This window comes from Phocoena sinus, chromosome 2 (genome assembly GCF_008692025.1).
Source record: "Phocoena sinus isolate mPhoSin1 chromosome 2, mPhoSin1.pri, whole genome shotgun sequence".
Classification (NCBI taxonomy): Eukaryota; Metazoa; Chordata; class Mammalia; order Artiodactyla; family Phocoenidae; genus Phocoena; species Phocoena sinus.
Genome location: NC_045764.1, coordinates 61,831,559 through 61,855,095, shown reverse-complemented (window position 1 = coordinate 61,855,095; position 23,537 = coordinate 61,831,559). Strand labels below are relative to the sequence as shown.

General features: G+C 48.7%; 1 protein-coding gene across 2 annotated transcripts; it reads right to left on the bottom strand.

Annotated features, from left to right (window-relative positions):
* Positions 1-2,602: 2,602 nt before the first annotated feature.
* On the bottom strand, positions 2,603-16,172 carry LOC116749046 (cholesterol side-chain cleavage enzyme, mitochondrial). Of its 2 annotated transcripts, none has more exons than XM_032622960.1 (9): positions 16,150-16,172; positions 11,960-12,115; positions 10,088-10,287; positions 8,874-9,077; positions 7,805-7,962; positions 4,408-4,574; positions 4,053-4,131; positions 3,345-3,542; positions 2,603-2,971 (listed from the first exon to the last, which is right to left on the bottom strand). In XM_032622960.1, the coding sequence occupies exons 3-9, from the start codon at positions 10,236-10,238 to the stop codon at positions 2,840-2,842; spliced, it is 1,089 nt and encodes a 362-aa protein (XP_032478851.1). In that variant the 5' UTR covers positions 10,239-10,287; positions 11,960-12,115; positions 16,150-16,172; the 3' UTR covers positions 2,603-2,839. The 2 variants fall into 2 exon arrangements, with proteins under 2 accessions (XP_032478851.1, XP_032478850.1); XM_032622959.1 differs by lacking the exon at positions 16,150-16,172 and adding an exon at positions 15,636-16,020.
* Between the last annotated feature and the right edge of the window lie 7,365 nt (positions 16,173-23,537).

Genomic DNA, 23,537 nt, shown 5'->3' with positions numbered 1-23,537 from the left:
CCTTGTGAAAACCTGTCCAGGGGGCCCTGCTCCCTGGCTGGTAGTCAGAAGACCTGGGCTCAACTTCTGCTCAGTTACCAGCCGAAACCCCTGCCCCATCTCAATCCCCCGCCTGTCTAAGGGGAATAGAGAACCCTGCCAAGACACTCCCTCCCCTTCGGGTGGTGATGAGTATCAAAAAGGAGGGGCTGTGGTAGACAGTTTGCCCACAGGGGCATTTCTCGAATGCTGTGGCACTGGCTGTACTTTAGGACTGGATTTGCTCATGGGAAGAGTAGCTGTGGCCCCCTCTCCACTCCACAGTGCCTAAGATTCTCCCATGAACACGCACTTCTTGGGCCACTGCAGTGCTGCAGACCTGCCAGAGGTGGGGGCATGTTGCCAGAAAGAAACACTGCCAACTTCCCAAGAACAAATTGTTTTATTCACAACTGTCCCTCAAGCTCAGCCCTGGGCCACCCAGCCCCCCAAAGAAAACCACCTGATGGCTTCCGCTCTTGAACCATCAGTACTCTGCTGGAAAGGCCTGAAAAGGCTGGGGGAACTGGGTGGAACACAGGGCTACCTTTGCAAACTCACCCGCTGAGCCCTGGAGTCTTCGGCAGCAATTAGGTGTGACCTGCTGTGGTGAAATGGGTTTGGAAGTCTTTGAGAAGTCATGGCCTGCTGGATTTTGGATCCTCTGAGGCATGACTTGCCAGGCAAGATGCATTTTACTGAGCCACCTGCTGGGGACGGGGGCATACTCACTTCATCTTGCTTTGCCCACCACAGAACCCCTCCACCCCCTCCAAGAACCAAAGGTGACCCTCCAAGCTGGACCCCTTGATGCCCAGCTCAGAGACTAGGCTCAAAAATCTCTCCAAATTCCAGCAGACTGAGTCCTAGCAGACCTCAGTCTTGGAGCAGGCCTCCCTCTCTGTGTACTAGGGAGTCTCAGCCCCACTCCCTAAAATGACTTTATTAAACGCTGAGGTCAGTGAACATGCACCTCTTTCATTGAGCAGGGCAGCCTGGGGTGCCTTAGCTTCCTCCTTCCAGACCCCACTCTGGGCCTGGGTCCTCTGCTGTAACCCTGTAGCCTCCTGCCTGTCCCAGGAGCTACCATCTTTGGAGAGCCAGAGGCCATAGTGGACCCCAGACAGGGGGCGGGTGGGGGTGGGGGAGAAGAGGCCTTCCAAAGCAGGATTCAGGGAGACGAGGCCTGTCCAGACCTCTGGAAGAACTGAGACCACCAGAGGCGAGCTGGTGTGAGAGGCTGGAACTTCCTACCTGCACTCAAACATCTATCATATCTGAAATCCCTTTTTTCAAGTTTGGTTTATCTGTTTCTTGGGAAGGGAAAGACTTGAAGCCTGTCTGTAGCAATCAGTTACATGTTAGCATGAAATACCCCATTTACCTGAGCTGGCAATATTGTGTCTAAATGTGTCCAGGGACAGAAAAACAGATAGGGCCAGAAGAAAGAGCCCTCCACTGAGAGTTAGGAAGCCTGGCTTCTAACTACAAGCATGCTGTGTGACCTTGGGTGACTCAAGCAAGCTCTCTGGGCTTCAGTTGCCCCATCTATCCCCAAAGAGCTTAACATCCTTGACAGTAAGGCCCTTTCCAACACTAACATTTCCAAGCAAAGATGATTCAAGCCTGGAGAAAGGAGAGGAAGCAGGAAGGAGAGAGAAAGACAAGAAAGAAGAGGATTGTGATGAGGAAAAGCAGAAAGGCTCCAAGAACGGATTCAGAACCTGCAGATCCTGGGAGAAGAGGCCAAGCCAGCTGGGCTGCTGTCCCTAGCGGCACTAGCCCCCCGTCTACCTGAAGAACTTAGAGTTGGGTAGCCAAGGGCCAGGCAGGATCAGGTACCTGGTCAAGCCAGGAGTCATGAAGCTCAGAGGGGGTTAAGGTGGCCGAAATTGAGACCATTGTCAGGCAGTCCAAATAATGTACCAAAGACTCTGCCCCAGTCTCCCTGCCTAATGCCCAGAGCTTGGACAAGTGGGCATGTCCCACTGGAGCAGGAAGTTAAGGCCTGGGGAAGCCCAGAGAAGGGTCAGCTGGGGTAGAGGAAGCATGCTGTCCTCTCGTCCCCAGGGTCGGTCACCTCATGCCAACCCCTCACCCACAGTCTCTTCACCACATCATCCCTGGACATGCCCAAGACTCTGGCTGGACCTTGGCAGGAAGTCCTCCTGACCCCGCAGGGAATTCCCACCCAGGGCTCAGCCAAGCAGAGCCCTATACGAGCCTCCTGATAGATGGGCCTGCCTTGGTAGCCAAGATTGGCCCACACCTCTCAGGCTGCCCTGTACCCTTAGCAGAACTCTGCCAAGTTCTTTGTCCTTCTGCCTGCTGCTCCAGTAGCTCCCGGTGCAGCGGCAATAGCCCTCCACCAACTCTGCCTCACACCCAACCGGGACAGCAAAGGAGGTTGATCCTGCTGGCTCCTGAGCTGCTGTAGGTAGGTGGGTCCCAGCAGAAATGGTGTCAAGGGCAGCTGCCTTGGGTTCCCCATTCACGCTCAGATCTATTTGCTGATCTGGGTCAGGGAGCATCTCTACAGGAGTGATGGATACCTTAGGGGTCAGATGGAAATGAAGACACTTTACAGAGTTCAGCCATTTATTGCCTTCATGGGATGGGAGAAGAGGGGGAAGAGGTGGGGTGAGAGAGGGGTGCCTCAGCCGAGCGCCAACTCCATCTGGTCAGAGCTGGCCAGAAAGGAGCAGGGGTGGGGACCAAGCACTGGAGATGCGGACACTTCCACGGGCCCCACCCCCTTGGGCCGTCCTCCCACATCCCTGCTAGCCTGATTGGTGGGAAGGGCAGTGCCCGCCCTCTCCAATCACGCCTTGGGTGGGTCCTGGTTGAAGGGCTGGAAGACAAGGAAGATGGGCTTGTCGGGCATCAGGATGAGGTTGAATATGGTGTCCACGTCACTGAGATGCTGCAATTCAACCTTGAAGTTCTCCAGAATCTGAGAAAGAGGGGTTGTGGGCTTAGGAAAGAGGCAGGGAGGGTCTGTCTCCCCCAGGCCAGGCTTGTTCACCTGTGAGCAGTGCCTGTTGAGTGTGATCTGAGAGGCTCCAGGGGGTCTACTGCCAGATCCTATTGAATCCTGCGCAGAGCCTGAACACGCCACCAGTGCTCTGTCCCCTTGGTTCAGGCTTTCACTTTGGTTTCTACAAAACCTTTCCCACCCCACCCCCATCCCATCACCACTGTGGGGAACGTATGACCAGGGAGCACCAGTGGGTGGTAAGTGGATTTGCCCAGAGAGGAGACAGCAGGGAATTGTGGAGGAGGGGAGACAAAGTCATGGGAGACAGATGTCCCCAGGCTTGACTCACATGGATGAGGAAGAGGGTCATCTCGAGCTCAGCAATCCGCCGGCCCACACACTGCCGTACACCCCAGCCAAAGCCCAGGTTCCGGAAGTGAATGAGGTCCCTGTCTTTATCCAGCCACCTGGTTGGGTCAAACTTGTCCGGATTCGAGAAGAAGGCAGGGTCTCGGCCCATGGCATAGATGGCCACTTGTACCAATGTCTGGGGACACAGTGAGCAGAGGTCTGAGTAGGCCTCACCTCCTCACAGCCAGGAGCATTACCCAGCATCTCCACTCCCGGTCCCTAGCCTGGCTACCCAGCTGTGCAGCACAGAACGCTGCCCACTATGTGACCTTGAACGAGGCCTCCCCCGCTTCCCTGAGCCTCGCCCATTAAATGGGCGTGACTGAAGACACTAGGCCAGGCACGGCGCAAGGGATTGTCCTGCCCCTTTCCTCAGCACCAGAGGGTCCCCAGAGACCCAGGCAGCCAGTGGGATCTCCCTCCTAACCCTACACTCCAGCAACATTCCAAAGACCGTTACCCACTGTGTCCACCACCTCTGCCCTTCATTCGGACTTGGACCACTGCCACCAAGGACCCCACCAGCCAGCTCCAGGAAGAAAGGCAGGACAGAAGCCCCCACCGCTCCCATCTGTACGCAACTGCAATCTGCCCCTGGCCTCGTCTGTCTGACTGACAGAGCCTGCAGCCCTCCTGCTGCACCTACCTTGGCAGGAATCATGTAATCTCGAAGAACCATGTCATTTGCGAGGTATCTCTGTAGGGTCACGGAGATGGGGTGGAGTCTGCCAGTGAAAAGCGTTCAGAAGCTGATGCCCTAAGGCCTGGATGAAGCCCTGCACCTAGCATGGCATCTCAGCCCCAGCTGCAGCACCCTGGAGGACCTGGAGGCAGGACCCTTCTCCCTATTCCCAGCTATCTTCCCCAGACTTCCCACTTCCTGCTACCAGTCTCCTCCACCAGCCCATTCTTGTAACCCTGTGCGCAGGCACCACCCTGACCCTGCCCAGGGATTTGTGGTGGTGGTCGGGGGGGACAGGCGTAGGTGGGGGTGGGCTTGCCTCAGTGTCTCCTTGATACTAGCTTTGAGGAGCGGGACCAATTGTAGCATCTTGCTTATGTCTCCCTGGGCCTGGCGCCGGGCATTCAGGACCTCCTCCCGCAGCATGTCCTGCACATTTAGGCTGCGTGCCATCTCATACAAGTGCCATTGCAATGTCATGGATGTCTGGCAGGGAGTGAGAGGGTACAGAAAACCAAGAGGACAGGTCACTCCTGGGGCACCTAGACCCAGGCTAAATTTCGTTGCCAAACACCTCTCCCCACCCTTCTCCCAGTATCCAGAAACCACCATCCACAAAAACCAAAACAATTCAGACGGCAAACGTCCAAGAAGCCTTTCTTGTGGCCCAGGCAGGAATGTTTGGGGCAGCACTTGTCCCTGCCTTCCCCCTCATGTCACCAGAGCCCACCCATCTCCCCAGCCAGTAGAGGGTCATCCACATAGCTAATACCTTCTTCCAAAGGACTCCAGAGGCCCTAAGAGGCCAAATCCTACTTCTGTAATGGTTGCACTCCTGAATGATTGCCATTCATCTTGAAATGCCTATTAAATGACCAGCCCTCTCCCCAGTAGAACTTCCCCCTAAACTTAACATCTGCCTATAGCAGCATAGCGTAAAGTGAGGCTCAAAAATGCTGAAACCAGGGCTTCCCTGGTGGTGCAGTGGTTGAGAGTCCACCTGCCGATGCAGGGGACGCAGGTTCGTGCCCTGGTCTGGGAAGTTCCCACATGCCGCGGAGCGGCTGGGCCCGTGAGCCATGGCCATTGAGCCTGCGTGTCCGGAGCCTGTTGCTCTGCAACGGGAGAGGCCACAACAGTGAGAGGCCCGCGTACCGAAAAAAAAAAAAAAAATGCTGAAACCAGAACAATCAGACCTGTTTTCTATCAGTATTGCAATTAACACATGGTATATACCGAGATTAATCTCAGTGTTAGGTCGTGACTGTTAACTTTCACTGAAGGTATGAGTGACCCTCATCAAGCCCCACAGTTCAGATTCCTCAGTGGTGGGACCCTGGGCTGGAACAGCCCTCTGCCCTAGGGCTAGGACACGAGTTGTTGGCATATTATCTTACCAAGGACCATATTTTGGTCCAAGAGGTTTGGACATGCTCCTTCTTCTTCCCAGCAGAAACAATTGTGAAAAAATGTCATCCAGTCACTTCCTGGCTTGAAATCCTTGCCTGGCTCCCTGGAGTCCCCAGATCAAGTCCAGAGGCTCTGACCGGACCCATGGACCCCCTCCAACACTTGCCTGTTGCTCCCAGCCCACCGCCACCTCTCTCGAAAATGCTCCTCATGCTCTAGCCACACTGAGCTACACACAGCTCCTGAAGCCCAGAAATCTTCCTCATGCTGCTCCCTTTTCCTACAATTCCCTTCCCCAACCTAGGAAGCAAGTGTGTACTCCTTCCTCAAGGCTCAGCTCAAATGCATGTATTTGTCTCAGTACTTCCAAGGCTTGACACAGAATGGGTACTCAGGAGATACTTGTTTAATAAGGTAGTCAACTAAGTTACTAGCTGTGTGACCTTGACAAAGTTCCTTAACCTCTCTGTGCCCCAGTTTCCTCATCTGAAAAAGGGCTGTTTGTGAATCCTAAATGAGTTAACACATGTGAAAAGCTTAGGACCCTGCCTGCCACATAGTAATCGCTTAATAAATGTTACCTAAGAATAATAGCTGCTTTGGTGCAGGTGAGCTTTTTTCAGAGATCTCTTCTACATGACTGACAATGAACTATATTTAAAATATGCTCAAAGCCTCCATCTGTAGCCGAGGGACGGAAAGGCCTCCATTAGAGTACAATGTAAATATGATACCTAGGAAATCAAGTTATTCACCTAAGCATGACACATGCTTCTCCCCGGTCCTGAAATGCTATTCCTCCTCTGTCCTCTTCGCAACAAGAGGAAAGACGAATCGATTTTACTCTGTGGAACACTCTCCCTGTCCTACAAGACCATGTTAGTCTCTCCCTTCTTCTCAGCATTGTCAGTACCTGGCACGTGCCTCACCATCCAGCCCTATAATACGGTGAGGTAGTCATCTGTGTCCGTGCTACCTCCGTGTCATGGGCTGAATTGTGTCTCTCCCAAATTCATATGTTGAAGTCCTAACCCCCAGCACCTCACAATGTGACTGTATTTGGAGATAGGGCCTTTAAAAAAAAGGTAATTAAAAAAAAAACAGGTAATTAAGGTAAAATGAGGTCATGTGGGTGGGCCCTAACTGAATGGGACTGGTGTCTGTATAAGAAGAGAAGGAAGACCATGTGAAGATGTAGGAAGAAGACGGCCATCAATAAGCCAAGCAGAGGGGCCTCAGAGGAAAACAACCCCGCTGACACCTTGATCAGAACTGCAAGACGATATATTTCTGTGGTTTAAACCACCCAGTCTGTGGTACTTTGTCATGGCAGTCCTAGCAAGCTAATATACTCTTCCTCTCTGAGCCATCTGAGAGATTTGAAGTCTATTATATTCACCTTTATAGTCTTAGTGCCCAAATCATAACTAATAACCACGAAACACTAAAGAATTAACCCTCACCATCACATTAGCTTGAGAAAGTTTAAGGTATTGGAAAAAGGGATGGCACATAAGACAGAGAAGTTTTGACTTTCAAGAACAGAAGTTTCTGGGGCTTCCCTGGTGGCACAGTGGTTAAGAATCTGCCTACCAACGCAGGGGACACGGGTTCGAGCCCTGGTCCGGGAAGATCCCACGTGCAGCGGAGCAACTAAGTCCACGAGCAACAACTACTGAGCCTGCACTCTAGAGCCTGCGAGCCACAACTACTGAGCCCATGTGCCACAACTACTGAGCCCGTGTGCGCTAGAGCCCATGTTCCACAAGAGAAGCCACTGCAGTGAGAGGCTTATGCACCGCAACAAAGAGTAGCCCCCGCTCGCCGCAACTAGAGAGAGCCCGCACGCGGCAACAAGACCTGACACAGCCAAAAATAAATAAATAAATAAACAAAATTTTTTTAAAAAAAGGACTTGGCCATCCAGGACCTTTAAAAAAATAAAAGACCAGAAGTTTCCGGGGTATTGTTCGGCCTCTGGGAGACACCACAAATGATGCCTTCAGACATCAGGGGCAGCTTTTCTGAGGTCCTGCCTGCCTTCCTGACTCAGAGTGAGCTGTGTCACCCACCTGTTCCTAGTCACTCCCTCCTCAGAGGCAAAGAAAAAATGGTGGATCAGCCTCAAGGCATGCTCCATGCGTGACCAGCTTGACCCACCCTCCTAGGAGATTAGTATCTAGGAAGTAGAGTCAGGAGAGGGAGATGGACAGGGTTTCAGACAATGAGGCAGGCTAGTGGGAGGGGGCATAGGGGCACAGGAAGGGACAGGCTGTGCCCCTACAGCCACCTCACTGTGTCCTCACCGTGTCCACGCCCCCTGCAAGCATCTCTGTAATGTTGGCCTTGACATCCTCAGAGAGCAGCTTGTCATTTCCCAGGAGCCGGTAGAGGATACCTGGGTAATTGGTGAACTCCCTTTTCCGTCTCAGGTCCCAGTAGAAGTTCTCGGTGTATTTTTCAGCTGTGGGGCAGGAAGAAAGAAAATAGAGCGAGGCCAGGACTTCCCTGGTGGTCCATTGGTTAAGAATCTGTGCCTCCACTGCAGGGGACACAGGTTAGATCCCTGGTTGGGGAACTAATATCCCGCATGCCATACCATGCGGCCAAAAAAAAACTAGAGTGAGGCTCTCTGCAGAGGGGAGGGAAGGAGCACGATCTCTGGTGGGAGGTGGTACAGGGGCTCGGGGATTCTAGAGCCCTGCACTTTCTAAGCTGCCGTCTTTCTGAGCAGCAGTCTCTGCTAAATCCTCCATATCTGTTTTTTTGATTTATTGACCACAGCTCTTTGGGGTAAGTGCTATCATCCCCATTTTACAGATAAGGAAACAGAAGTCCATCTAAGATAATGACTTGCCCAAGGTCACAAGGGTGTCAGGGGCAGGGGCAGGATTTGACTCCAGGCCTGGCATCTTCACCACATCCCAGTCAGCCTTCTCCACCCTTTACCAATCTCTCTCACCAAAGTCCTACTCTGTCACCAAGCACAGCTGTGTCTGAAATACTGGTGCTTAACCCATGTTGGGAATCACGGGCTCCTTGGAAGAATATGATGGACCTCTTAAATCCTCTTTCTCCAGAAAAATCTAATCAGCCCACCATATTCAGGGGTTCCTGGGCCTTCCTGATGCCCATCCCTGCCCACTAGAGGGTGGGTTTTCTACATGGCAAGCCAGTGCTCATTGACATAACTTGGGACAAAGAGGCAGGCTGAGATCTGGAGCTTCCAGCTGTTTCTGTTCTCTCTCCCTCTGTCTCTTTCTCCCCACTCCCCCAAATCTCATCCCTGCCAACCGAGGCCCGGATTTCCCATCTCCTGAGGTAGGCAGGGCTCTCCTGGCCCCCACATATGGCTGCCCAGGGTACAACCCTCACCTTTATTGAAAATTATGTCCCACGCGGCTACGTGGTCTCTCCAGGTCTTGGTCCTGAACAGACGGAACAGGTCTGGAGGGAGGTTGAGCATGGGGACACTGGTGTGGAACATCTGGTAGACTGCATCAATGAACTTCTGGGCCTCAGGGTCCACTACTTCGTCCAGCATCCCCAGGCGCTCCCCAAACATGACATTGGTGATGGCTGCAGGGGAAGCAAGGTTGAGGAATCTCTTCCAACCCGACCATCTGAGAGCCTCTGCTCCCAGGAAACCATCCCTCCCAACACATAAGAGCCCCTGCACCCAACCTCAGCTTCCTTCAGTAAAGAAACTGAGGCCTGAGTCCCAAAGGGCTAAAATTGCAGGGCTAAGGAAAACTGCCTTTATGGCAGCCAGTCAGGTCCTTCAGTGGGTCATGTGGCAGACCCTAAAAAGGGATCACTTGAGTGGGAAGCAGAGCCTCCAGCCCAGGCTGGGATGAAACTGCTCGGCCCCTCTTCCCCCAGCACCCCCAGCAGCCTCTCGGCTTTCCTCCTGGAAACAGAGGTTTCTCATCTATTATTGACCAAAGTGGCTAAATACTTCCTGAAACATGTCAGATGGGTGCCTGGGGGACATCAGTCCCTGGTAATTGGCTATCCAGGGCCCACTCTGGCTGGACATAAGAAGACACAACAACTCCAAGGTTTTCCTACCTCCTGGGTCAGCAATCTGAATGCTGATTTCATGCCAAACTCTGGGTACTCCAAATCTCCTGAAGTGACCACATGAGCCCCCATCAAGCCACAAGGCATGTGCATGTGCATGTTTCCTCTGCCTACGCTGTCCAACCTCCTTATTCCATCTGGATAACTCTTACACATCCTCCAATACCCTGCTCGGATTAACCACCCAACCCTCCCCTTCCCTCCCAGACCTCAAAGGGAAGGTCTCTGTCCCAGGAGAGGGAGATTTGCGGAATGAAGGACCAAGCCAAGCCCGGCTTTTGGAGGAAAGTGGCAATAGGGACCTACATTTTAGAGACTCTTGCCCCCATAGCATGAATCATATGAGAGCGTGCAGCTCCCCCTGGGTGACTGATGGCAGAGAATGTGTTCAGCGGCTCATCTCAAGCCAATCTGGACACTTCTTCAGGGTCTATGTTGGGTCTCTAGGTGGGACGCTGGGTTCTCCCACCCCCAAGACTGTGGCCATGTAGGTTCAAGCCCCTTACACTCAAAGGCGAAGCGAAACAGGTCTTCCCTGATGTCCCCTGAGAACTTTCCAGAGCCCTGCTCCTTGATGCGCCTGTGCAGGACGCCGACGAAGTCCTGAGACACTGGGTTCAGCAAGGGAATGAAGTTCTTTATGGCCTCTGGAGCCATCACCTCCGTGTTCAGGACCAACCGGTCTTTCTTCCAAGCTCCTGCCTTCCTGAGAAAACATGGGCCCTCGGGCCCTCACGGTCACAAACCCCAGGCCTGGCAAACACAGAGGGGGCTGACTTGGCTCTCCCAGGAGGCTGAGCCACAGCTCAGAGTCCAGCACTCCATCCACGTCCTCCTCTGCCCTCACCTCCTCCCAGCTTCTGCCTGGCCTGGGCGGGGCAGCAGAGAGAGAAGTGGGGAGGTGTGTGACAGGACAAAAAGAGGCTGAAGGAGAACAAAACCCCAGCCCTGCTCTACTCTCTCTGCTGCTGCTGCTTTAAGCCAGGAAATCATATTCTTAGAGCCTTTAAGCAACTTTCCAACCCTCTAGTCTTTGCCTCTGCTACAGGTCTGCCCTCCTCACCACTTCCCCTTGCTCCTGGCCAATCTCACCTCCTACCATTCAAGGGCCCCTCTACATCACCTTTTCTGACCCCTGCACAGACACAATTGACCAACCTCTGCACCCCCAACACGTCCCATTAATCACATTGGTGGGGAATCTCAGGTGCCCAGAATAGGGTTAATGCCCATTCTTATTCTCAGCTTATGGCCCATTCTTGAAAATAAATCCATGCAAAGCCCTCTTTGTCATTTTGGGGCTTTGTTTGTTTACAAGAATGTTATTATGAACTCACCACCCAGCAGAAAAACTAGGAACTTGACAATAACTTACAGATGCCCACCTGGTCCTCCCACATCCTGCCTCCCCGGCTAAGGGGACCATCAACCTGAATCCCTTGTTTGCTTTTGTATATAGTTTTATCTGACCGACATGTATTTCTAAAACATACTTTTAAAATATGTATACTTGTCTTCAACTTCTTATAAAAGCTGTCATGATTTGGTTTGTTCACTCAATTTTAGATTTCTAGGTATCATCTGTACTGTTGTGAGTCACTGAGTCTGTTCTTTTTGACTGGGGTATGCCACTGTCATTCATTCGTGCTCCTGTTGGGCATTTAAGTGGTTTCCAGGTCCTCACTATTACGAACAACCGTGTTGCAAACATTCTAGTACATGTCCGCCTCGGGGGGCAGGATATTCTTTGGAGTATATGCTTGAGAGCAGAACGGCTGCATTGCAAGCATGTGAATATTCAAATGCAGGAAGTAATGTCCAACCATTTTCCAAAGTGGTGCCATCAGTTTTCAGCCCCACTAGCAAGCTGTGAGCATTCTAGTTGCTCTATATCCTCACCAACACTTGCTATGGTCACATTTTAAATTTTTGATGAGCAATTTTGTGGAAAACGGTACCTATTACATTTAAATACACTGATTTGTTCATGTTTCTCACTGTTCCTTTAGGCTATAAGGGACTCACAGTGGCAGGGCCCTGCCCTACTTGTGACTCAGAACCCGGCACAAGGACTGGTACATAGTAGGCACTCAGTAAAATGGGACTTAATGAATGAACCAGTAAATGAGGGCTTTTCAAGGTCTTTAATTACTCAGTAAGATCTTCTGCCTGACCATGTCGCTGAGGGTTGGCAGGGCAGTTCACCACCCCCATCATCTGTTTTACGGAGGCAGGAAGATGACAGGGATTTGTCTAGAGGCCCCAGCTAGAAAGAAAAGGCAGGGCACGCATGGCCCCAGGCCCTTACCCCAGCCTCTGCCCTCGCCACAGCTGCCCATCATCTCCCTCCAGCCCCTGGGAGATGGCCCAAGACTCACTTCAACAGGACCCCGATGGGTTTCTCGTAATACTGGTGATAGGCAACCCAGGGTGGGATGTTGTATCGTTCTGGGTTGGGTCCCTCGAACTTAAAGAGAAGGGCCACATCTTCAGGGTCGATGATATAAACTGACTCCAAATTGCCGAGCTTCTCTCTGGAGGGGCAGAGAAGGGGTGCTCTGATGTAAGGTTTGAGGAGAGCCACGCACACCCTGGGCAATCAGGACACAGTTCTCGGCTCGTCTGTAACCACCTTGTGGCTGACAGCGCAGAGCAGACAGGCCTGGGAGTGGATTCCGTTCCACAACCCCCTCGCTGTGTGACCGAAGTCTCTTACCCTCTCTGAGTCTCAGTTTCCTCAGTGGAGATAAATGCAGTACCTGTCTTACAGGATCGCTGAAGGATAAGATGATATGAAGTCTAGGGGTGTGATACCCGTGAGACATTCTATAAGTGACAGCTTTGTGCTTCTCTGATCATCACAGTGGCTCCTGCCTACCTCAGCACATCCCCAAGACTTACCCAGGGCCTTCTATGGACCATCAAGTCCTCCATGTTCATTCTTCCTTTGTGTCCACACTCTCAGCACCCTCCACCCTCTCACCCAGGCAGAGCTCAGAAACATGGCACATTCGTGGCAGTTTGGAGTGACCCTGTAGTGAAGTGACTCCATTCAGCTTGTCAGGTAAGCCAGGCACCGGGCCAGGCAACCCCTTCTAGGCTCTAGGATTGAAGTTCTGGGAGTGGCTGCCCTGCCCCCTGGAATCAGATGTCCAGCAAAATACCTTGTCGCTATTAAAATAAAACTACAGTAAAACGTCAGCCCCAGGGTATAAATATACCTCAGAGCACTTTGCAGAGAGTATTAAAACACAGCTATTGTGAAACAACAGAAAATTCTAATTCTCACTTGCATCTGCCTTTTGCATAAGAAAGTTAATTCAAGATACCCTTTAAAAAAAAAAAAAGGTCATGAAGAACCTAGGGGCAAGATGGGAATAAAGACGCAGACCTACTAGAGACCGCACTTGAGGACATGAGGAGGGGGAAGCGTAAGCTGGGACAAAGTTAGAGAGTGGTAGTATATATATGGACATATATACACTACCAAATGTAAAATAGATAGCTAGTGGGAAGCAGCCGCATAGCACAGGGAGATCAGCTCGGTGCTTTGTGACCACCTAGAGGGGTGGGAGGGAGGGAGACGCAAGAGGGAGGAGATATGGGGATATATGTATATGTATAACTGATTTACTTTGTTATAAAGCAGAAACTAACACACCATTGTAAAGCAATTATACTCCAATAAAAATGTTAAGGAAAAAAAGGAATTAAATATATTTATAAATTATGTTCTTAGAGTAAAAGAGCAAAATAAAAGATACTTATTTCTAAAGAAAAAGAAAAAAGACACACTTTAAGGTAAAGTATCATGTAACATACAGGTATAAGCCAAACTCTCATTCTTTCTCTCTCTCCCCTCCCTGCCCTCTCTTCCTCCCTCTTCCTGGAGAAAGGAGAGGGAGGGGGAAGGGGGAAGGGAAGGATGGGGAGATGGAAAGAGCACTGCTTTAACCACTGACCCATAGAGCCTGAGCCTACCTTCCCCAAGTCTCCTTGGCGAGCCATGGCCTCCTTTGTTTTGTTTTGTTTTTGAATTTTAATTTTATTTTTTATACAGCAGGTTCTTATTAGTTATCTATTTTATACATATTAGTGTACATATGTCAATCCACGGCCTCCTAGAAAATCCTCTCAGTGTTTTCCCAGCTGCCACACGGCCTCAAACCACTGACTCCATTAAAAAAAAAAAAAAGCTAAGCAAAGTCCTTGAACTGCTATTGTTATTATCAATTCCACCTCTGGGAATCTAGCCCAAGGCAGCTATCTGACATCAGACAATGATGCCTGAGGGATGAGAATGTTCATAGCAAAAGAATGGAAAAGGATGTCTAATAGCAAAAAAAAAAAAAAAAAAAAACCTAGAGTGGACTAAATGTCCACTTTAAAGAACTGGCTAAAAAAATATGCCTTATCCATGCTATGGGCTACTATGCTGCCTTCTCAAATATCTTAAAGTGAGAAAAGAGAAAAGACGTCCTCCATACATTGCTATAGGACAACGCCAAACAGTGTATAAATATAGTCACATTCTGAATGGAACATAAATATTATCAAAACTGAGATTGTATGATTTCAATTTTTCTAAATTGTTTGATAAAGAACAGGGACAGCCTTGTATTAAGGAAAAATCCACAAAACTTGTATTTTAAATTCCTCACGTTCATTTAGAAGTTTGTTATTTCAAGGCTCTAGTTAGAATAGTGACACACTGAACTGTAAGTTAGACAATCAGGGTTCCAGCCTTGGCTTTGCCCTGATGAGCCGTGTGACATTGGTAAGACCCTTCTCCTCTCCAGGCCTCAGTTTCCCCATCTGTAAAGTGGGGATAATAGCACCAACTTTAAGGACATGTGCCAAGGCTCAGATGAAGGTGACTCAGAAAATAGAAAGGGGTTTTATAAAATAAAGAGCTCCTACAGGGACTAGGGGCAGGAAGGATGAGGCGGGGTGGAAGAAGGGGATAAGGAGAGAGCTCCATGAAGTGAGGTTAGGGATAGAGGCCTGGAAGGGAGAGAAAGAGACAGACAGACAGACAAGGAAGAGACACTCCGGAGCAGACTTCTCCCAAGCCTGACATTCAGCCTGGCGGTGGGGGGGGGCGGGGGGGCAGCGCCCTGTCTCCAGCCAGCTATAAAAAAGGCACTTAAGACTTCAAAAGGCATTGTGGGAGAGGGAGGAAGTGACCCTGATGAGGAAGCAGCTGGTCCCCTACACAAACTAGCCTCCTCCCCCAACCTACCTATCCAACCAGCTAACATGTCCTACATGCCCTTTCCTCATCTCGACCCTTTCACTTAAAGTAAAAGTAAAGTATTGTCCCTCCTGGTGTCCCCTCCCTGCCCTCAACCACCGCCTTCACCACCTCCCATCCCCCTCACCTATGCGCTTAGAAAAGAACCCAGGTGTGTCTTGTAGCCCACCCACCTTAGAAACTGGTGGACCAGAACAAGTGAGGCCTCCCACCAAGGGCAGCCCCCAGGCCCCACCCCCATCCCAAGGCAAGAAGGTGGGGTACACAGTGGTCAAAAGACCGAAGGCCCTTCCTCCTGGCTGGAAGCTAGGCAGATGCTTGGGGAAGAGGGGCTCCAGCCAGGCCTAGTAGAAGGGACAAAATCAGCTGCTCCAGAGCTGCACAGGTCCAAGGGGCGAGGTCAGCGCCCCAGCAGGACAGGGTTCTAGCTGAGTGACCAGGGCAAGAATCCTAACCTCTCTGAACTTCATTCTCTTCTGATAATAGGGATGATAAACTTACCTTGCAAGGTGTGCTGCGGATAACGGATGTAGGGAGGCATTTGTCAGGGCTTGTTCTCTTAGCATTCCCACCTCCCTAAAGTTTCAAAGGGTATAGGACCTGGGGACTGTTGAGGCCTCAGGGCTGGGAAGTGAACCCACTGTCTGGGAAGCCTTATCCCTTCTCCTGCCACCCCCAGGCAGGAAGAAATAAAGCCAGAGGTGAACAAGAGCCTGGAAGGGGAGGGCAGACCATGCGAGGAGAGGGGAGCACAGCAGGGCTGCCCTATCCCACCAGCCCCCAGCCTCTGCCAGGCTTACCTGTAAATGGGGCCATACTTCTGGAAGTTCTGGACGTGGTGATAGTGGATTTTCTGTGAGCCCTTCTCCCTCCAGAAACGGTATAGGTTAAGCCAGCCATTGTCACCAGGGGTGGGGATCTCGTTGAAGGAGCGAGGGGTTTTAGTGGAGATGCCGGCTCCCTCTCCAGTGCCCACCCTGGGATGCCCCAGGCCCTCCCACGGGGTGCTCAGGAGGGGCTGGCAGCCTCTGACCAGGACTGAGTGGAGGGGAAGCCCCCTGGCCAGCATGCTGCCCCTACAACTGCTCCTACTGCAGCAGGGCCTGACGAGGTGACTCTGGCCCTGGGCCCCTGGGGCCCAGCTTATAACCACCAGCTCAAGGTTAAGCGAGAAGCTGACAAAGCGGTCAGCCTCCCTCCTCCTCCTGCTGGCTCCAGCCCACATAGCCCCTCCCAGACTCGGGAACTGTAAAGAATGTTGTCCACCATTCCAGTTCTACAAAGATCAAGCCATTAGCCACTGCGGTCACCCACCTGAGGGGAACCCCTCTGTGCACCCTGAGGGAGACTTCAGGATGAAGAAAAACAGGAAGCATTTGGATTATACTGGCCCCTAGAGAGTTAAGATGTATATCTAAGGAAAATTTTCCATGCCCCTGGATTTTTGCACCTTCCCCTACATAGAAAAGCACTAAAAGCATTAACTTGAGATGTCTGTTGATTGTGATTAGCGGTAACCTTTTCATGTTAGGCTACATGGTTTTTTTCCAGCAAAAAGTTCATATAAATCGTGGCTTCTCCCTTACTTCTCTGGAGCAGACCCCCAGAGCTATCTGAAAGGCTGTCTCCTAGGCGGTAGTCCTGTAGGGTAGCAACACTTGCCACCCTAAAATGTCTCTTTGGGATGCAGATTATTTCAAGATGAAAACAATCAAGGCCCAGAGGACTTGGGAAGAGACTGACCTTCCCTTTAACCTCCTGAAGAAGAAGTTAGATAGAAGGCCTGTTTCAGGAATCACCAGAGACATCGGCAAAGAATGTGGACTAAGTGTGGTGAGGGAAATTCTTAGAGACCAGAGACCACTCTGCATCCCATAATCTCTGCATGGCCAGCAAACATTTATTTACCAAACATTTGCTTTCCCATCTCCACGTCCCTTCAAAGTCCTAAACCCCTACCTCTGGCATCCTCTTTTGTCTCCAGTTGAAGATGGTGCTTTAGGTGACATTTTCAGCTATTTTGGCGAGTTAGTTTTTCTGAGTCTCTCCCGTGTATGTGTGTTTTCTTTTTTTAAAGATTTATTTATTTTGGATATGGACCAATTTTAAAGTCTTTATTGAATTTGTTACAATATTGCTTCCATTTTATGTTTTGGTTTTTTGGCCACGAGGCATGTGGGATCTTAGCTCCCCAACCAGGGATCGAACCTGCAGCCCCTGCACTGGAAGGCGAAGTCCTAACCACTAGACCACCAGGGAAGTCCCTAGATGTGTTACTAAATTTTGTTTTATTTTCTTCTGATGAGACATCAGTCTCATGTCAATTTCACTCTTAGACCAGCCAGAAGAACCTAGAAGGGTAGAGGAAAATGTCTTCCTCCCCAACAGGTGGCAACGAGGGTGGGATGCAACTTTACTGGCTGGACACTACTCACTCCAAAGCTGCTACAGTTAAGAGACCCTGGGATAACTAACAAAAGGCCCCAGAATGTAAGAATTCTTACTATGTCAGTCTCCTGGATCCTGGATCTCTGCCTTCAGGGTCTGTTGGAAATGAGACTGGTGAGTTTTTTCTCTTTTCTAAAATAGATTAGCTGGAGAAAATATCTGTGGGCAGCTCCTTGGATTGGGTAACTCTTGGTTTGAAATTTGGCAGGGTACCCTTGCTTTGTTGATTCTTCTGCTCCCAGAAATGGTCACTGTTTTCCTTTGTCTCTGTTTCTGGTGTCCTTTCTCATAAGGAAGAAAACCATTCAAATGATTAGGTTTTCCCTTCATCTTGTTCTATGTCTTGAGAGCTTGGTTTGTAAACCAGTGAGAATAGTCTCTCTGGTCTCTGCCACCTGGAAGGTGCACACATCGGTGTGCATTTGGCAGCCTGTTGAATAGACTGGGATTCCTAGCAGTCTCTTTGTCCAGCCATGCCAGCTCTCAGGGGAGTTTATCATATAGGGTCCCAGTCCATATGGGGGCCTTTGTCATCTCAACCCTCATTGCTTTATTAGTAATGTGACAAAGGTCTTTAATTTCTTAGACTATTTTTTTTTTTTTTTTTTTTTTTTTTTGGGGGACGCGGGCCCCTCACTGTTGTGGCCTCTCCCATTGCGGAGCACAGGCTCCGGACGCGCAGGCTCAGCGGCCATGGCTCACGGGCCCAGCCGCTCCGCGGCATGTGGGATCTTCCCAGACTGGGGCACGAACCCGTGTCCCCTGCATCAGCAGGCATACTCTCAACCACTGCACCACCAGGGAAGCCCTCTTAGACTATTTTGGAGACTAAACTTTCTGGATCTTGTGAGGGCTAGATCCTTTACACTATCTTGTAGGGATGCCTCTTACACCTTACTGGTTTGAGTCACTATTAGGACCCTACTTGGCAACGGCCAGACGATGGATCCTTTAAATTGGAAAAACGTCTAAATTGATAAAATCTTTTAGAGATCTCTAATCATAAATAGCTATTTTATTGGTTCCTATGAAAAGAATAAACTAACTAACAACTAATTTTAAGAACTCCCTAATGAGAAAAAAACCCAAAACAAAACAGTTTGGGAAGCCTTATGGAGTTTGGTATCCCAGCTTCCCCTCATAGGGAACAAGGTGGAACTTTTTAAAGGGTTATTTAAAAATAAGGTAAATTAAAAAAATATTGAAAATAGTGGAGAGATTCCCTGGTGGCACAGTGATTAAGAATCTACCTGCCAACACAGGGAACACGGGTTCTATCCCTGGTCCGGGAAGATCCCACATATATGCTGCGGAGCAACTAAGTCCATGGGCCACAACTACTGAGCCTGCGCTCTAGAACATGTGAGCCACAACTACTGAGCCCACGTGCCACAACTACTGAAGCCCGTGTGCCTAGAGCCCATGCTCTGCAACAAGAGAAGCCACAACAATGAGAAGCCCATGCACCGCAACGTAGAGTAGCCCCTGCTCGCTGCAACTAGAGAAAGCCTGCGCACAGAAATGAAGACGGAACACAGCCAAAAATAAAAACAAATAAATAAATAAATAATTTTTAAAAAAGAAAGTAGTGGAATAAAGAGAAATCAGGAAGGGAAGAGTCACTGGACTCTTCCAGCAGAGTGGAAATCTTTAGATGGTTATTAAGAAATGGGATAAATAAAACAGACATTGATGGATTAAAACAAAGATTTTAGTACAGCATTACCTAACGTTGGATGGGCCAAAGGGACCCCCTATTGATCCCCCCAAACATTAAAGGACCCCAAACATGTCTACTCTATTTACCCCTACTTTAGAAAAATTTTAGAGGCTGGAAGAAAAAAAAATACACTGAAAAACCTGACCAGCAATCGCTTAGGGCAACAGTTAGACCAATTAATCAAGTTAAAGAGCCACAGAAGGCCCTGGGACCCTTTGCTCCCCACCTCAGTGGGGACCCAAAGCCTTTTAAACAGGAGTGGATAAAACAGCCAGGGGATACAAGGAAAAATTTCCTGGGACTCCTTGTGAAACCGAGTCCCCCTAAAACCGAGTTTCCCTGCCAAGTTTATGATTAACCTCTCTACCCAAAATTTTATTCCCTTTCTTGTCCCATTCCTGTTTCCCTTAGGATTGAGGTGTATCAAAGAAAAAGGGAGATTAAAACTGAACAGGACCCTGTAGGGCCTTCCCCATGACAAGACCCCACTGTGTACCCCACTTCTTTTTTGTAGAAAAAACTTTAGTCTCCTAGACCTTCCCCAAGTTTCCAAGAGCAGGCAGAAGAAGTTAATAAGAGAAGTGAGGGAATGTAGAAACAAAGGAAAAGCAGTCGTCAATCAAGAAAAGTAATGGTAGCTTAAACAACAGTTCAGTGATAAAACAGAGTCCTAGTTCCTCCTCAAGGGCTATAGATAACAATCTGGTGCATATCTTAGAGTTGTCCTGCAGAAATTAAGACCACCCCACACCTGGTAAAGGATGGTGGAGCCCAGACTGGTTGGAACCAGAAGACTGGTGATAAAGATTCCTGAAATATCACCCTGCTACCTCACCAGCAGCCAATCAGAAGAAAGTCCACAAGCTGCAACCATCACCCCGAAAGTTGCCTTTAAAAACCCTTCCCTGGTGGTCCTGTGGTTAAGAATCCGCCTTCCAATGCAGGGGACGTGGGTTCGACCCCTGGTCGGGGAACTAAGATCTCACATGCCGCAGGGCAACTAAGCCCGAGTGCCACAACTACTGAGCCCACACTCCACAAACTACAGAACAGAGCCTCCACTCTGGAGCCCCTGCACAACTATAGAGCCCACGCGCCGCAATTAGAGAGCCTGTGCGCTGCAACGAAGATCCCATGTGCCGCAACTAAGACCCGATGCAGCCAAAAAAAAAAAAAAATACCCTTCCCTGAAAGCCACAGGGGTGTTCAGGTGTTTTGAGCATAAGCTGTCCATTCTCATTGCTTAGTGCCCTGCAATAAACGCTGTACTTTCTTTCACCACAACCCAATGTCAGTAAATTGGCTTTGCCGTGGAGTCGGGCAAGTGGACCCAAATTCGATTTGGTAGCAGGGGTAGGATAAAGGCTTGCTGATGGGGTCCTAATGGAGGCTATGGTTAAAGGTATAAGAATTAACAGAATTGGGATGAAAGTTTATAAGGAAATTGGTGTGTCTGAATGGGCTTTTTGTAATATGGTTGCATCTCTTTTGCCTGATTGTACTGTGAGGATAGACATTGTGTCTCACTGGGGAATGCTTCCCCCACCTGGTATTTTAAGACAGGGCATAGAAATCCAACCTTCAGGCAATGTTAACTGAACATGCTATAGAAACCGGCAGGGTTGCCTGAACCCACACAGTGTGAGGTAAAACCTGGGGACTAATATTCAGGTGCTAACATGAGCAATAGTGAAAGATTTTTGCCTCTAGGGTGAACTGGTCTGGGGTTGACTTGTGCGCTTGGAAAGAGGGTCTTTGTTGAATGCCTCATGCAAACTTTTGAAGGCATGATACACTGAACCCTGAAGTTGTAGAACATAAAAATCCTTTGATTTCTAGTTTAGTTGGAAATCTCTCTGATACCAAGAAGCAAATTAAAGAAAATGTAGTTGGGCAAATCAATCTTTTGATATCATTTAGACAGCAGCCCAGTTCTTCAGGGAATTGAAAGCAACTGTCTTTGTCTTGCAAAACTTACAAAATTAGAAATATAAATACAGCACGCAATAGCCTGAGACTGAGCCTAGTTAATTTGATCAGGTAGAACTTGAAACCAAAGGAAAAAAGAGGAAAAGTGGCCTTTTAAAAACTACAAACTGCTGGAAAGGCTCCCTTACCCAAAATCTTGTTCACAGCCTGATTCTAGTTTATGTCTGATTCACGACTAAAATTTTTAAATGAAAGCTATGAGGTCTCTGGTTGTGTCTGTCTATAGGTCTCAATGTGTATATTATTGGTCTGGTATTTTTCTACCTCTTGATAGTATTGCCAAAATTAATTTGTGAAAGAGCTTTATTTAATTGCCTTAAAAGTAAGCACTTATAAATGAAATATTTCTAAATTTCAAAAGTGTAATAGAAATGAACCCAAATGTTTTTCAAGTTCATGTGATGTAGGACTACTCTTTAGTAAATAAAAGCAAATTTTAAATTATTGGTTTAGTTTAAATAGGCATGTCTTAATGTTATCAGCATTAAACTTAAAACTCAAAACTTTTATTCTACCCAGGTTTACCAAAAGTCAAATAAGTTTATGTTATCTCTGTTACAAGATTGGTCAGCAAGAAAAATATCTTGGGATGATGGGTGATTTAAGAGAGGAAAAAAACAGTGTTTCAGCAGAAACTGTAACACAACGGTTGTGGATATTAGATTCTAGTTCTGTTTATCATCTTTGAGGTTTTGTTTTTCTATAAACTGGACTGTATCCTGAATTCTTATACTTTCCTCAAAGATTTGACTACAAAGCTCCAAACTTTTCCAATTTTTCTCCTACTTTGACTTGGAATCATTGAGAACTAAAACTGCACTTTTCTGAAGCCCTGCAAACTAAAGCTAGATGACTTGATAGAAATTTCAGAGAAATCACAATAGCTCACGTTTAGACAATTTTAATTTCTGTTGTTTGGGCCACTCAGGAAGCTTACCTAAATACCTGACAACATCATCAGAGACATTTCAAACTTCAAAAGGTGCTTCGACCCTGACGTCTAGAAGTCTTCTTGACTGACAGCTCTCAGGACTCAGACACTGGGTTTGTAATTTGCTCCAATCCTTAATGCCTCTTATTAAATACCCGATTGCTTGCACCTCATAGGCCTAACTTTGAGAATCCCCCTGTATCATGATTTCCTAAAATGAATTTTACTGATCTGCTGTCAGGGCTAAGAGAGTGGTTTAAGGGAGTGGAACAATCCACCAACTCAGCTTCTGGACGGTGAAAATTCTTAAAAAGTTTCAAAGGCAGGACTGTAGGGAAGCAAAACTTGCCACCCCAAAATGTCTCTTTGGAATGCAGATTATTTCAAGATGAGAACAATCAAAAGACTCAGGAAGGAACTTTTGACCTTCTCCCTAACTGCCTAAAGAAGTTAGATAGAGGGCCTGTTTCAGGAATCACCAGAGACATCGGCAAAGAATATGAGCTATGTGTGGTGAGGGAAATTCTTAGAGACCAGAGACCACCTTGCATCCCATAGTCTCTGCATGGCCAGCAAACATTGATTTACCAAACATTTGCTTTCCCATCTCCACGCCCTTTCAAAGTCCTAAACCCCTACCTCCAGAATCCTCTTTTGTCTCCAGCTGAAGATGGTGTTTATGGTGAAGGTTTCAGCCACTTTGGTGAGTTACTCAGTTCTTCTGAGTCTTTCTCCTGTGTTCATGTTACTAAATTTTGTTTTCTTTTCTCCTGTTAATCTGTCTCGTGTCAATTTCATTCCTAGACCAGCCAGAAGAAACTAGAAAGGTAGAGGAAAATGTTTTCCTCCTGACAGGCCTCAGTAAGTCCCCAAATAAAACTGAAACCCACGGCTCTGACGTTGTGCTTTCTCAGTTGATAGTACCAAGGCTTGGTCTGGATTTCCTGCAGTCAGAGAGGCTCCCCAAAGCACAAGGAGACCCCTCTGTCTCTGTCCTCAGTGCCAGCCCCAGTGGGCCCTTGAAATGGTATAGATTTGTGCCAGTCCTCTGCTGGGGCCTCCTGCTAACCCCTGCTCTGGGACGCATTGAAACTGAGTCCCCCTAAAACTGAGTTCCCTTATCAAGTTCATGATTAATCTCTCTGTCCAAAACTTTATTCCCTTTCTCATCCCCTCTGACCTCAATCCTGTTCTAACTGTGCTACCAGAGTCAGATGACTAAATTGTTGTTGTCAATAACATCATTAATGTACTAAAATTGTTGCTGTAGCCATCATCAGCAATGTACAAACTCAGGTTGTTTCTCCAGGACAAGATGAGCTAACAGACCCCCAAGCCATGGACCACTTGGCCAGAGATGGTAAACCAGAGACATCCTGACTCCTATGATTAAGAAATGTCACAGAAATGTCACAAGACCGTGACTAACCCCAACTTCTTTGTTCTTCCCCTTTACAAAACCTTTAACTCAAAGACTGAGTGGGAGGGGATCTGAGGCTTGTCTCCTACTCCCTTGCTCGGCGCCCTGCAATAAACACTGTACTCTCCTTTGCCACAACCTGGTGTCAGCAGGTTAGCTTTGCTGCACATCAGACAAACAGACCCAAATTTGGT

Coding starts and splice junctions, on each gene's coding strand:
- LOC116749046 (XM_032622959.1), bottom strand. CDS start 15,904: ATGCTGGCCAGGGGGCTTCCCCTCCACTCAGTCCTGGTCAGAGGCTGC. Junction 12,116..15,635: donor AAGTATGGCCCCATTTACAG/GTAAGCCTGGCA, acceptor CTGCCCCTCCAG/AGAGAAGCTCGGCAATTTGG. Junction 7,963..8,873: donor GGACATAATTTTCAATAAAG/GTGAGGGTTGTA, acceptor CCTGCCCCACAG/CTGAAAAATACACCGAGAAC.